We start from the raw sequence: 15,221 nt of genomic DNA, 5'->3' as shown, positions 1-15,221 counted from the left end.
CGAGTTGCTGTTTTGGCTAGATTTTATCAGTTGGTGGTTTTTATAACCTTCTATTGCATTGAGTTATGCTTTTGAGATAAGTTTCCGCTGAGTTAAGAAAGCCAGGCCAAGGGTTCGCTTGGGGCCAACAATGGTCTCCGAGTGCCGGTCCCGCCCAGGGTGTAGGCTCGGGGCGTGACATTCTCATTGAAAGTATCCCTCTCTTATTGACCAGGTAAACTTCATACGAAAAACTTTTGAAAGCTCTTGAAAATGTTTGTAGTAGGAGGACCCAAAGCCCCTTCCTGAATAGGTAGGCACATAGTATCAAAAAATATCCAGTGAAGCTTTATATTGTCTTTATCACCGCCTCCCCAAAAGTTAGCTAACATTTTTTCCAACTGGTCAAGAACTCCCTTTAAACTGGAATCCCTGCAAGAAGGTGTATAGGCATCGAGAAAAGAACATGTTTGCAAAATCCACTGGATAACAATGCTTTCATCTCCTACCACTTTATTTTATACTCTATCTAAAAGATGAGATTTTTTTTTTAAGATTTAAATAGAGGTAGTCCTAGATCAAAATATTAGGAATCAAAGCAAGGAAAGTAGCATTGATGGAACGGGGGATCGCACCTTCAGCGAAGAAATAAGGTGACCAGCTGGAAGTTTTTAAAATTCCAACAATATTTTCTATATAAAAAGAATCCGGAAAGCCTGATGGCTTTAAAGGATAGGGGAGACCTTTTTTTGGGTTAGTGCGCGCCGACATGCTAAAAATTACCTTTTGAACTTCTTCCATATTAGGAGGGCTCGTAAGCTTCTTATTATCTTCCTCTGTGACTAAAGAGGGGATGGTCTCAAGGATCTCATCTTCAAGCACCGAACCTTGAGAAGAAAGTAATGTATGAAATAAATTGAGAGCTTTCTGCCATACAAAGACAAGTTTTGAATTTCGTTCAAGGTGCTTATTATATATCTTTCTTCGTAAAGCAGAAGTTTTTCAAGGTTACTCATGGCCAAATCTAACTCCATTTTCTTATCAGCAGACCAACTCTGTTCAAGAGCAAATTGGCCTTCTTCGTTTTCGGCATTTCTATATTCTGAAATAGTTTGCCAATTCAGTGCTTTATTTGTCGAGTCAATCTTCCCGGAGAAGACTTGAAAAGGATTTCCCAAGCATGGTTAAGATTAATGTGAAAATAAGAATGCCGAATCCACATTCTTTGAAAACGAAAGACCTCAGGCTTGCAAGTATTATAATCTTCTAAGAAGATTACTAGAGGAGAGTGATCAGAGGATACTCTAGGCAAATGGTCAACTCTGGTAGAAGCAAAACGGCTTTTATATAGAAGCAGACAATCCCCATTCAAAAGGATTCTATCTAGTCTGTCCCAGATACAATGTTGACCGGTTTGATTGTTGCTCCAAGTCAATTTGCTGTCATTGAAATCCCAATCAAATAATCCAAACGAGAAAATCATATCTTCAAAGCTCATCACTTCAATAAAGGCATTGAAGTGAGGAGGCCGACCCCCAAGTTTTTTCTAATGGATCCGCAATTACATTAAAGTTCCCCTACAAGCCACGGAAAGTTAATGCAAGTCGATAGGTCCTTCAATCATCGAGTACACTATCGACTTCCCACACTTATCATGACAACATCGCCGATCTTTGGCGCTTATGGGGGGCCCTATCATACACATGCACCAACAGAGTCTTCATAAGAACTCTGGGGCGAGGGCCAAGGTGAACCCGAATTAACGATGAGAAGCGGTCAAATCAGTGATTTTAGGTCAATTTTTTTTCCTTACTTCGCTGCAGGGGCAGCGTTTTTACTTCATCCGTGTCACTACTTTTCCTTTTTCCACCTTCTTTCATCACTTATCTTCCTCTTTTACTTCTTTCATTTAAGAAGTTAAATAATTCATATTCTTAATGCTCTCTCTTTTGTTCTTCAAATTAAATGTCTTCAAATGTCCAAAACTCAACCCCATCGCCACCATCACTAACAACATATGCCTCATAAAAGAATATTGAATTAAAAAAAAACTTCAAAAGGATAAATGCTATGTTATGCTTTTTCTGTTATTTGTTATGTATATTTGGCGTTACTCGAGTCGATAAAAACAATCTCTCGCTCTCTACCTCCACGAGGTAAGGGTAAGATTAAATACACTTTACCTTACTCATACCTTGCTTATAAAATTATACCAGATACCTCGGCATTATTTGAGAATACTATTTGACTAAGAATATCATATTTGATGTAATTGGTTATACAAATAATTAAAACTTGCTCCTGTAATTCCAGAATTTTTACTGGGGATTATAATGAAGAAAAGTACTAGATATGAAAAAAAATAAGGTTACGATAGCAAACCCCTTGGCATTGATCTTTCACAAACAAAAGTACTGCAAGAGTGTCTACATATATGATGAAATAGAAAGTTTCCTCACAATCAAATAACAAGATGAAAACATTTTGCTTTCAACCATTATGAAAATTGGAAAGATAAATTGATCCATAAAACTTTTTAACCAAGATCATGAAGCAAAGATATAATAACCATCATGTTAAGCAAATGAACAAAACAATCCAATTTTTGAAATATGTTTTTGGTCTTGGTCAAAATATTGAGCAAAATGTAGGATCGAACAGACACGAAGAATCAATGGTCAAATTCAAATATAACGAAACAGAAGGAGATAAATAATGTTGAAGTAAAGTTAGAGAAAACGCGACAAGCACTTGAACAGTTGGGAGGAAGAAAAGAAGATAAATTCATCCATAAATCTTGTTAAGCCAACAAACAAAGATATAACAACAATGTTAAATGAATAAGCCAAAGATCAAGAGCTTGAACTTGCAAATACTGATGAAAATGTAGAAAAAGACGTAAAGTTTACGCAACCAACTAAAGAACAACAACTATAATGAACTAAAGTTAGAGAAAACGTGATAAGCAAAAAAGTCGATAACCATAGCATATAGATCTCAATTAGTAACTTAATACATGGAAATAAACAAACCGATCTTAACATAATGTTAGGCAAAAGCTTCAGAACTATGATTAACTTCAGTCTAATAGATACTATTAAACAAAGCTCTTGAACAGTTGAGAGGAAGAAAAGAAGATAAGTTGATTCATAAAACTTGTTTAGCCAATAAACAAAGATATAACAACAATGTTGAACGAATAAGCCACAGATCAAGGGCTTGAACTTGAGAATACTGATGAAAATGTAGAAAAAGAAACAAAGTTTACGCAACCAACTAAAGAACAGCAACAATATTGAACTAAAGTTAGAGAAAACGCGATAAGGACATAAGCAAAAAGGTCGATAACCATAGCATATAGATCTCAATTAGTAACTTAATACATGGAAATAAACAAACCGATCTTTGCATAGTGTTAAGCAATAGCTTCAGATCTATGATTAACTTCAGTCTAATAGATAGCGTTAAACAAAGTACTTGGACAGTTGAGAGGAAGAAAATAAGTTGATCCATAAAACTTGTTAAGCCAATAAACAAAGATATAACAACAATGTTAAACGAATAAGCCACAGATCAAGGGCTTGAACTTACAACTACTGATCAAAATGTAGAAAAAGACACAAAGTTTATGCAACCAACTAAAGAACAACAACAATATTGAACTAGAGTTAGAGAAAACGCGATAAACACATATGCAAAAAGGTAGATAACCATAGCATATAGATCCCAAATAGTTACTTAATACATGGAAATAAACAAACCGATCTTAACATAATATGTTAAGCAAAAGCTTAAGAACTACGATTAACTTCAGTCTAATTGATAGTGTTAAACAAAAGCTTCATAACTACGATTAACTTCAGTCCTAACAGATAGTTAGATCACGAGATAGCCGAAAGGAATAATCAAAGAGGACTACCAACTTAAAGGTGATGCCAGGGATTCTTTTAGTCTTCTGCGGTCCTCCCGGAGCAAGTTTCTACTTTCTTCAATGCCATACAAGGTCGCATAAGGTGGGGAGCGAATGCAAGCTGGAGCATTCAACCAGAGATCGCTACGAAAACAGAGCAAAAAATCACAATAAACATTAAACCTTGTTGTTAAGTATTGTTTCATAAAGCATATTATATTGTATTGTTAAGTGAATACAAAGTTTAAATAGATAAAAAAAAATAAAAATCACATTCCAATTTACCAGTTTAAATTTGATTTGTGGTTCTAATTAATTGTTATCTTCCAAACGAAGATTGTACACACTAACAATCATCTAAAAAAAAAACAAAAAAACTCACTTTTCGCTGCATCCGAATCTGAGGAGGTCATGGATGCTCTGAAACATTAAACAAATTTGAATAGAAAATCAGTGATTAAAAACAAAACAAAATGGAGTATAATCACCTCTTTGGGATGCAGAGTGTTTTTGCGAGACAGTTTCAAAGGCCGACGAGCTTTAATAACCTCATCCTAAGTTTTAAAAATGGGGAAAAATTCAGATTAAAATTGAAGAAGAACTCTATATCAGAGATGAAATCAAAAAGTAGAAAACCTGTTGATTCTCTATCTTCTGTTGATTCTCCGTCTTCTGTTTCTTATCAATGTGATGTTCTTCATTCTGTTCCTGCTTCTCCTTCTCCATCTCCATCGATGCCCGTTCCATTTCTATTGTGCCTTCTGTTGTAAAGTGGAGACGAAACAAAATAAAAAAAAAATACCTTGGAATAGGTTGGGCCGAGGTATAAAGTAGGGAAAATGCATAAGTAACCCGGCCTATGTCCGAAATTCCTGAGACACACCTAACCTTTACTAAGGTCCTATTACTTCGAACTTATTTTATATATAATTTTCTACCCCTTTTCGATCTACGTGGCACTATCTTGTGAGCCCAGCGCGTGTTGACAGTTTTTTCAAAATTAGTGCCACGTAGGCTAAAAAGGAGTAGAAAATTAATTAAAAAATAAGTTTGAGGGGGTAATAGGACCTTAGTAAAGGTTAGCTGTGTCTCAGAGATTTTGGACATAGGCTGAGGGATGCTTATGCATTTTCCCTATAAAGTATAATAATTTCAAGATAAAATCTAGGATTATTTTAGTTTATCAGAAATTTTCATAATTAACAAATATTAAGATTCCTTAACTACAGTTTCACTCATTATAATTTATAGCTACACTTTGGTTTTTCTATGCATTTGTATTCGTTGTATTTTTTTGTGGATTTCAGAGGAAAAAAAGACAAATACAAATTAATTTGTATCAAAATGAATATATATTAGGAGGAGAGAGACAAACAAGATCGAGAGAGGCGAGCGAGATCGAGAGGGGGAGGAGAGAGACGAGCGAGATCGAGAGAGGGAAGGAGAGGATGAATGCATATTGTATTCATTGTATCACGAATACAATTGATGCATAATACAAATCGAGTTGATACAAAATGCATATATGTGTATCCATTTTATGAATTTTCTTGGTAAACATGTGTGTTCATTTGTCTTAAACGCATGAATTTTCTTCATCTTCTTCTCCTTTTTCCCCTTGTTTGGTGTGTAGATTTATAAGTTTTCTTGCCCTGTTCATCAGTTGTTATGAATGAAGTCAAAAAGCTAAAAGTCTTAAATATTCAATAAGTATAATAATTTATGTATGTAATTTCTATATAACTAAATTCTACATAAATAATACCTACATAACTAATATTTGCATAATTAATATATGCATAACTAATATCTGCATAACAAATACATGCATAATTAATACCTGCATAATAATACATACATAACTAATACCTGCATAATTAATACATGCACAACTCTAGCTAGTAACCAAACACCCCTAGGTAGTTAGATCACGAGATAACCGATAGGAATAATCAAAGTTAACATAGCAAAGTTAAAATATTTTTGTAGGTACACATATATACATAATGCCAAACATGGATAAAACCGTATAAAAGTTGGATAATTAGTTTATATGAATCCTTTTTGTGTGAAAGCATATAGAAAAATGACACTGTCAATATATCAACTCCACTTTAAATTTGATAAACTAGAGGATTGAAAATTTGTGTTGCTAGTTCAAATCTGGATTGGAAATAGTCGAGTTAGCCTAGTTGAGGATTGAAGTCATCATGTCACTTGTTCAAATCTAATTCCTAACACATGATTATTTTGTGTGGATCTCTTTTTTCTGGAGTAAATTTCTAATATTAATGACAGTAGAACATTATTTGATAATTCACAAAATTTCATTCTTCTAAATCTCTATTATACAAAATATGTAGAAAATTTCATTATTTCCTTATATGATGATGACATTGGTTATTTGGAATGTAGTAAATCTTCTTTTCAAAGTTTTAAGTTTTTAGTTAAATGACAGTAGAACATTATTTGATATTTTAGAATTTTGTATAAAACTATTTAAAATTTATTATCTATAAATAAGATTTATGAGAACAAGAACCAATGTATTGTATTGAAATAAATAATTGATATTTATTAAGTTGAAAGAATATTTTTCAAGTTATATAATAAGATATTGACTCTTTGCATATACAAATATAAACTATAAACACGTAGAAATAATTATTTATATAGTAAAAACAAAGTTTTTAGGGGTTATTCACTCTTGGGAGCGTGAAGCATGTCTCATCCTTGGCGGATTATGATTTGAGTTTCAAATTTATCAATATATTCACCAAATATTAAAATTTATGATAAGGAATTATATAATCTCAGACATTTCGAATAAATTTAATGTAAATGTTAGTTAAAGACGAGAGTATAAACATTACAAACTATTCAATAAAATCGATATGATATACATTATGTTGTTGGATGTTTTTACTAACTTTTTTTTTATTTTTTATTTTTTATATCTTACAGATACGAGAGAGTTGAAAGCAAATACTCCAACTCGCTTCAATGCAGATATTATCAAGTCTTTGTTGAAGAGGTTTCTGCCTTGCCCTTGTAGGAGCCAACGCAGATATTATCAAGTCTTTGTTGAAGAGTTTCTGCCTTGCCCTTGTAGGAGCCAGTACACTGTTTTTTATTTGACCTGCTGATTACTTTTCTTGTTATTTTGAATTTTGTGTTAGAAATGTTTTATTTTTAATTTGACTTTTTAAGCAAATTAAAAAACTATTATAAGAGTTAAGCTTGATCTTTTTTGATTTTTAGTCCTTTGCATTTTTATTTTTGTGTCTTACCTCCCACAAAATAAAATATACCATCTTACATTTACAACCAAACACGGTATAAGCAATGTTAAATTTTACGTAGGTTTATAAAATAAAAAACTGAATAATGCATCTTTTTATAAAATTATTTATCAAAATGCTCATACTTTATATTGAACGACCCTTAGGTTTTAGTTCAATTCATGGGTCTAACTAGACTAAGGTTTGGCAATTCGATATTTTCAAAATAAGTTCAGTTAATTCGATAATTGATAGTTGAAAGTAGACACAATACAAGTTTAGTCCAGTAAATCAAACTTAGGTCTTGATAAATTTTATCATACAATATATTTTGACAAAATATGTTCATAGATCCAATAAACTTTGGTACGATAAATTCTATTTCGATTCAGTAATATGGTTTTTGATAATTTATGTCCATTCATGACTAAACTATCCTCCAACAGTGGCTAAGAAATTGAAATTGCTGAATTCCAAATGTCTAATCCAACAAGCATATGGTCCCCTATGCTCTAATGCTTCAAAACAAAGTTATCAATAATAACAATTGATGTGAAATTCCAGTTTGTTTGTATCCAAGAAAGTTCGCGTCAAAGAAAATGTAGTTATAGCCCATCGTGCAAGCCTCCCACTGGGGCCCAATATGCCAAAAGCGCGAGAAAAACCATACTTTCCTTCCCTTTTTTCGCCCCATGTAGCCGGAAGGGGACACAGGGACATAAACAAGGGGGAACAATCAAAACTTGTTCAGAACATTTCACAGAGGATTCAAAGACAAGCCACACACTTTTAATATATCAACTTTACATAGTTTCAGAAGAAAAAGACTTGTTAAAACATTAAAGCTTTAAACATGTAGGATTAAACACACTAGAGACTGTTTTAAACACCTCATTTCATTGGTCTTTGGATAGTTTTCTTTTTTTGGCCATTGTACTGTTTTTGCCTATTTTCCAAGGATTGATTTGATCCACCAAATTCCTTTGGTGTCCTCCGGGCTATCTTCACTCTCTGGTGGGGAATCAGATTGTGGCGTCTTGTGGAGCTTACTCACGTCGTAGCCTTCTTCTTTAGCCTTCTCAACAAGCTGGTTGTAAATCTCATCATCAAGACATGTTCGCCTACTTAATATCTGCCAACAGAACACATTTTGTTAAGCCAGAAAACAAGAATCCGTTGGAAAAAACATGCAAAAACACTAGGTGATTTGTTTCGACTTGTCCAAGCCTTAGTGAGAGGGAGGTACTAATTGGCGTGTGTGCAAACTTGGCCAAGACACCACAGTCAAATAAAAAAAAATGCACATTTGATAGCCCAACAAACTGAAGGTTTGAAATAAAATATGGAGTTTGTGTAACTAAATATACTACTGACTTCTTTAGTTTACATGGAACAAAAGTTTAGGAATTGGATATGGAGGGATAATCCTAACGTTCTATTAGTAAATAATATTCGTTTCAATACGACAAGGAAGAGGAAGAGAAAGGTAGGGAAATATGGTTTTCCACAAAATCTAATCAGCTGAGCGTTAATGAAACGTACAGGATCTTAGGAAAGCAAAAGCTTCAAATGATATCTAATGGGATGAACATGCTCAATGTGAGGATCATTCACGAAATTTAACATAAACAGCAAACTGAGATGCCACAAATTATAAATAGTCTCATGCAAATAAGGTATAACAGGCTTGAAAGAACTAAAAGTATCAAAGACTTGATATAACTCTTCAAGAAAGTTACAAATGAGAGCAGATCAACATAACAATGACAGAAAAACTAGCATGTTGATAGACTCGGTCACTGGACATGATTTCACACCTAAACGGGTCGCCCGATGCACAAAGCTTTCCGTCTTCATGTAAGGTCTGGGGAAGGGCTACAACCCAAGGGTGTGTGATATACATAGCCTAACCCATCGATCACACCGAAAAAACTTTACAGTTATTTCAAGGCTCATCTTCATCATGATTTCACATCTATGTACTAAAAACTCATCCATTTTAAAGACTACACACATCTTTAATTTAAAACCACAAGATTCAAAAACCTCCCTTTGTTCCTTAAACTTCATGCTCAATCAAACTAAGACACTTAAAAAATTGGCACAGAGGGAGTCTATAACTAATCTATCAGACATCCAATAAGCAAAAGTAGTTTGGAACCTGCACTCTTTAAATCCAGACCCTGCCTCTGTCTACATTCTACATATTAAAAACTCATCCATTTTTCATATAAAATGGTAAAGACAATAACTTAAAAGGATAACAAAGAAACTTACCAATAAGTACTTCATACTAGGCTGACCATCTATCTATGTACATAAAAAATTATCTTATACATATATAGTTAACACCATCCCCTCCCCCCCCCCCCCGATCACAAGACGACAACTTTACCGCCGTTCCAAGGTTACCATAACTCATCCATTGTTCAATAACAAATTAGAAAGACAACAACTTTGAATGTCAAAAGTTAGGAAAAAGGGAACTTACCCATAAATACCTCCTACTAGGCTGACCAATCAAAGCATACTGATAATCCTCATCAATATACAAAACCCAATAATCACCAGTAACAGGAATAATAGGCAAAAAGGGTAGAACATAAAACCTGACTTTCAATTTTGCCTCATCACTATTAGGATCAGCCTTATAAGCAGTTCCTTCAATAACAAAGCAACAAGTTGGTTTTCTTCCTCAGGGCTATGGTTCCCTTGATGATCTTATGGGTGAAATGAAAAGGTTAAGCAAACCTCTTTTGGTCTGTATCTTATTTATCAAGCTTTTATTCTGAAGTTTAGTCATAGATTCAAACGAGGTTGTGTGCAAGCTGGCCTAGGCACCACACCTTTTATTTTCAAAAAAAGAAGAATTTTGAGACCTGAATAGCAGCTGAGCATACTATTGTTTTTAAATAAAAATACATGAATTACAATACTTGACCTGAGTCCGCGGTCTGTGCTGTGGTGATAGATCAGATAAGCTTTCTTGAGGAAAGGATGTTTACTTAACTTGGTGGTCTTTTTAGTGTAGATAAATATGTGCTTATAAGTTGTTTTTCAAAAAAAATATCTGTTTATATGACATTGAGAGTGATTTAAGTTATACCTACCTGTATTACCTTGTAACCAACACCGAAAGAGATCTATAGAGGGTTACTCTCTACCACCATCACAAAAGAGGAGTAAAAAACACCATTAAATGGCATTGCCGGTTGTCTTCTACTGTGGCAACTTGGACTTGGAGCACCTTCTATTGCCAGAGTTAGTTAATCACTCGAGGAACTTTATGTCTTGGATGCAAACTAGTTATCTTTACTGTCTTCACATAGTATGTGTCAACTTCTCCATAAAATAGACCTTTAATAATGAAAAGTAACTTTACAAGCTACTAGCAGTTCGAACTATGCCTTTTAGAGGCAATTTCTGCTTTCATGAGGGAAGACGAAAGCTTTTCCACTCAACAGAATTATGTTTCGAGCTTCAGTGTGCCTGTCTGTCTGAGAAATATTTTATATGGTCTACTGATGAAATATGTTTATACTAACAAAAGAAGACGAAATTGAGTAACAAGAAGGTCTGATTCTAATGTTTCTTAATGCAAAAAGTTTTTTGTGATCTAGTATTCTCTTAAATATTGACATCAAATGGGGATTTAGTTTGTACGAATCGATCAATATCAACACCTAATGCATCTATTGATGCCTTCAACTTTTAAGCTCATTGTTTTATGCATTCTTTCCAGTTGAATAATTCTAGTTTAGATTCAACTTAGTTGGTTAGTCCCTTTTGCTTACAAGCGCGTATTTTGAATACTCTGAGCTATTTCTTCTCAAAGATCCCAAGATTAATGGTCATTATAACGTCAGTTTGTTGAGGGTTGATTTCTCAGATGGTCACTCAACTCTCAACTAGTAGTCTGAGAAATCAACTCGCTTGCTGCTGTCTAACTATGAGCATTGTTCAGACCTCAAAAAATGTTGTCGCAGCCTTATCAAGTCCTTCAGAATGCACTTTTGGCAGATTTGCGAGGCACCCATTGACATTTTCGAAGAGTCAGAGCAACATAGCCATCTAATACAACTACATAACATGATAGTATTGTTTTGGCGTGTTAACGTAGTAAATGATTTTGTTTGAAAAAATGCAGGATCAAGATGGAACCATGTTAGAAGGAGGAGAATTCGGATTTGATGCTTATTCTCTTGGTTCAGGTTTATGAGGTTTTTGTAACTGGCAAGTTAGGAAGGAGAGGATGTAGTGATATAGCAAAATTTTATTTGCTCATTTAAGAGTCTCTTAACAATATATGCTTATTATGCCTTCTTTTTCATTGTTCCTTTCCAGTCTGGGAACGTTGTTATCCATCGTAGAAAACTCTTAAATGCTAATTACTTGTTGCTTTTAAAGGGCTGGTTCTGTGAGTTCAACTGAATCATTTGCATTCGTCTCCAACTCTGTATATATATGCAAATTCTTTTGAAATGTACACAAATAATAAGATTACCTTGAACTCGCCGACTCTAGATCCTGATTAACTTTTGGATGGGATGGTGGAGTTCTTTAACATTTTTTCTTTACTATTTTACAACTTTTTTAGCCAATCCAACTAACAGAAATTGAGTGAATATCGTGTGAGTTGATGACTTGTATGTCACATATTAAACTGATAAGAACCGATACTACACATGATTTTAGCCCACAGCCCAACTTTTTTATACTAGTTTCCCCTGCTATTGTGACAAAATGGAAACTGCCTAGCATTATACAAAGAGGAAAAATCATAAAGCAAAATTTAAACCAAAAGAAAGTGGGAAAGCATGCCATATTATTAGATCGCCAAAATAATAAGGCATACGCTGAATACATTAACCTCGTCTCAACTGATAACTAAACAGTTTTTTAATAACTTTCAGAATGCACATCTAGATGTTTCAACTCATTTCCACCGTATCTTGTGGTCGCATAACGTTGGCGTGACAATTATCATATCACCAAAAGAATAAGGCATACAATAGGCACATTAACTTGGCCTCAACTGATAATAACTAAACACTTCAACTTTGAAAATGCATATCTACACACTTCAACTCATTTTTACTATATTTTGTGGATACATAACACTAGCATGCCACATAAATTTTGTAGGTTACATTCAACAACAAATAAAATAAATAGTGCATATTTTTTATACTCACTAGATATTTATATGTAAGTTGAATGACATGTTAACATTGTGACCTCCCTTTCCTAATTAATAGTAGTAGCAACATTTTTCTCGCAGTTGTTTGTCGTACTTGTTATTTTTTTTGCTCCAATTATCGCATTGTTTGATTATTGTTGTTGCTTCTTGTTTTTTTTTTTTTTTTGTAAATGTTATGTTATGCCTTTTCTATTATTTGTTATGTCATATATTTGTCATTGCTCGAGTCGATCATAAACAATCTCTAGATCTCAACCTCCACAAGGTAAGGGTAATATTACGTACACTTTACCTTCCTCATACCTCAGAAAGTTAACTCTCGTTTTCAAGACTAATCTATGACCGAATAATAATAAGTTTTGTCACTCTTTATCACATACATGGAGAAAAAAATATAAGTTTTCCTCACAATCATAACAAGATGAAAACATTTTGCTTTCGATCATCATGAAAATTGAAAGGATGTTACACAAGGGGAAAGAAAATAAATTGATCCATAAAACTTTTTAACCAAGATCATCAAAGCAAAGATACAATAACACCATCATGTTAGGCAAATAAACAAAATAACCCAATTTTAGAGATAGGTTTTTGGTCTAAATCAAAATATCGAGCAAATGTAGGATCCAGAGTATTGTTGCGAGATAGTTTCCGAGGCCGGCAAGCTTTAACAACCTCATTCAGTATGCGATTTTGAAATGTACACAAATAACGATTATCCTAAACTCGCTGATTCTAGATCCTGATTCACTTTTGGATGGAATATGGTGAAGCTCTTTTAACATGTTTTCTTTACTATTTTTGGCTTAATGAACCAATACACTACAACTTTTTAGCCAATCCAACTAACAAAAATTGAGTTAATATCGTATGAGTTGATGAAATAATACTACTCTTGATCTTAGCCCACAACCCAACTTTTTTATACGATGGAAACTGCCTAGCATTATATAGAGGAAAATCATGAGTCCGGAGCCAAAAGGGCAAAAAAAATAGTCAAAAATTCCAAAATGACACATCAAATTTTTTTAAAACCAAAAAGGCAAAATCGCTATGACGAAGCGATTTTCCTCTGACACAATGACTAAAAATCGTTGCTTGTCCAAAAGCTTTTTTTTTTTAATTAAAAAATGGTTGAGATCAATGTGAAAATAAGAATGTCGAATCCACATTCTTTGGAAACAAAAAACCCCAGGCCTGCGAGTATTATAATCTTCTAAGAAGATTACTAGATGAGAGTGATCAGAGGATACTCTAGGCAAATGGTCCACTCTGGTGGAAGCAAAACGACTTTTATATAGAAGCGGGCAATCCCCATTCAAAAGGATTCTATCTAGTCTAGCCCAGATACAATATTGACCGGTTTGATTATTGCTCCAAGTCAACTTGTTGTCATTGAAAGCCCAATCAAATAATCCAAACGAGAAAATCATATCTTCAAAGCTCATCACTTCAATAAAGGCATTGAAGTGAGGAGGCCGACCCCCAAGTTTTTTCTAATGGATCTGCATTTACATTAAAGTTCCCCCTACTAGCCACGGGAAGTTAATGCAAGTCGATAGGTCCTTCAATCATCGAGTACACTATCGACTTCCCACATTTATCATGACAACATCACCGATCACTTGAATAGGGTGGGATTGCTCACTACGATTATTTTTCCATATCCCCCTATCCTCTGATGAGATGTGAATATACCACTATTCCTGATATCATAAACCACTCTGTGAGGCAAAAATGCTTTGATATCATTGAAAAAGCAGTTTCCATGTGCGTCAAGCACATCTATGATTTTGGAGAAATAACTAGTAAAGCCTGGTCAATAAGAGGGAGTCATACTTTGGACTGCCTTTTTCAAAAGAAACTATCTGAAAGCCCCTATGGTTTGCTGCTTCCAAACCTGGTTGTCAGGACTTGGAGTGAAATCCGTTCTATTTTCAGGCAACCCCACCAATACTTAAGGGCTAAAAATGGCGGATTGGAAATGGAGCTAGCACTGATATTTGGTTCCACACCTGGCTCTCTGATATTCTTCTCTGTAACATCCGGCAATGTGAAATAATTGAAGAGGCTTAGAATTGGAAATTTTCATTTTTGGAATAAAATTCAAATCTGAAAAAAAATGGTTAAGTGTGGAAAAAGGTGAGTTTTTTTGGCCAACTTTGAGCAGTCATAACTCCTATATCAGGATGAGTTAGGAGTATTTCCAGTCATGGTTGCGAAGCTTATGGAATGTTCTTTCCAACGCCACCGAGTTTGCTCGATTCTGAGTTCGTATGAGTGAGATATGCCCTTTGGAAGTTGGGCAGTTGGCAGGGAAATCCGTCCGGAAATTTTAAGGGCATTTTGGTCTTTTCCCTAGCCATTTCTTTTGGGATTATATTGTTGTGTTAGGCTGATATTTGGATCATTTTGTCCCATTTTAAAAGAGTGAAAGCTAGGGCTTGAGAGAAGAAGAAGAGAAGAAGGAGAAGAAGAAGAGAAGAAAGAGGAGATCAACAAGTTTCCGTCAAAGATCGTCGTGGATATCGTCGGGGGTGATCCCTACTAGGTATGTGAGTTCTTAGTGTTGGGTTGATCCTTTCCCCCACACACCAAACTCATTTTTATTATTGAGAAAAGAATGATTAGGTTTGTTGAAGTTGTTGGTTGTATTTGTTGAAGTTGTTGGTTGTGATTGTGTTGAAGTTCTTGTTGATTTTGGGCATGTTTCCGGTTGTGTTGTGAGTTGAAATCTATTGTATGTTGAGGGATTTATGATTCTAAGTGTTTGGGGCTGGAAACCTTGAAGTTAAGAAGGTTTAGAGTTGGAAAAAATGAAGGAGAAGAGTTGGATTTTTGGGGGAAAAGG

General features: G+C 34.4%; 4 protein-coding genes across 5 annotated transcripts in view; 1 reads left to right on the top strand and 3 right to left on the bottom strand.

Annotated features, from left to right (window-relative positions):
* The window catches only part of LOC125850345 (uncharacterized), an 8,534-nt gene extending 3,874 nt beyond the window's left edge, over positions 1–4,660 (bottom strand). Inside the window, exons 1-4 of one of the 2 annotated variants that reach the window (XM_049530195.1) lie at positions 4,526–4,660; positions 4,378–4,443; positions 4,272–4,309; positions 3,673–4,033 (exon numbers count right to left, since the gene is read on the bottom strand). In XM_049530195.1, the coding sequence (XP_049386152.1) occupies positions 3,895–4,033; positions 4,272–4,309; positions 4,378–4,443; positions 4,526–4,636 (354 nt within the window). In that variant the 5' untranslated portion in view covers positions 4,637–4,660 and the 3' untranslated portion in view covers positions 3,673–3,894. Of the gene's footprint in view, positions 1–3,672; positions 4,034–4,271; positions 4,310–4,377; positions 4,444–4,525 lie in introns of those variants that run through there. The other variant, XM_049530194.1, reaches the window with a different exon arrangement.
* LOC125850337 (two-component response regulator ORR24-like) overlaps positions 1–11,516 on the top strand; it is a 35,920-nt gene extending 24,404 nt beyond the window's left edge. The window contains exon 7 of the mRNA XM_049530184.1: positions 11,391–11,516. The gene's annotated coding sequence lies outside the window, so the exon portion shown is untranslated. The remainder of the gene's footprint in view (positions 1–11,390) is intronic.
* LOC125850344 (temperature-induced lipocalin-1-like) overlaps positions 8,016–15,221 on the bottom strand; it is a 40,425-nt gene continuing 33,219 nt past the window's right edge. The window contains exon 3 of the mRNA XM_049530193.1: positions 8,016–8,116. The gene's annotated coding sequence lies outside the window, so the exon portion shown is untranslated. The remainder of the gene's footprint in view (positions 8,117–15,221) is intronic.
* Positions 8,074–15,221, bottom strand: part of LOC125850375 (temperature-induced lipocalin-1-like) — a 14,842-nt gene continuing 7,694 nt past the window's right edge. Inside the window, exons 4-5 of the mRNA XM_049530231.1 lie at positions 9,662–9,860; positions 8,074–8,302 (exon numbers count right to left, since the gene is read on the bottom strand). Of these exons, the coding sequence (XP_049386188.1) occupies positions 8,117–8,302; positions 9,662–9,860 (385 nt within the window). The 3' untranslated portion in view covers positions 8,074–8,116. The remainder of the gene's footprint in view (positions 8,303–9,661; positions 9,861–15,221) is intronic.

Source organism: Solanum stenotomum, unplaced genomic scaffold (assembly GCF_019186545.1).
Source record: "Solanum stenotomum isolate F172 unplaced genomic scaffold, ASM1918654v1 scaffold16320, whole genome shotgun sequence".
Classification (NCBI taxonomy): Eukaryota; Viridiplantae; Streptophyta; class Magnoliopsida; order Solanales; family Solanaceae; genus Solanum; species Solanum stenotomum.
Note: the sequence above shows the minus strand (reverse complement) of the source record. Positions and strands in the feature narration are given on the sequence as shown.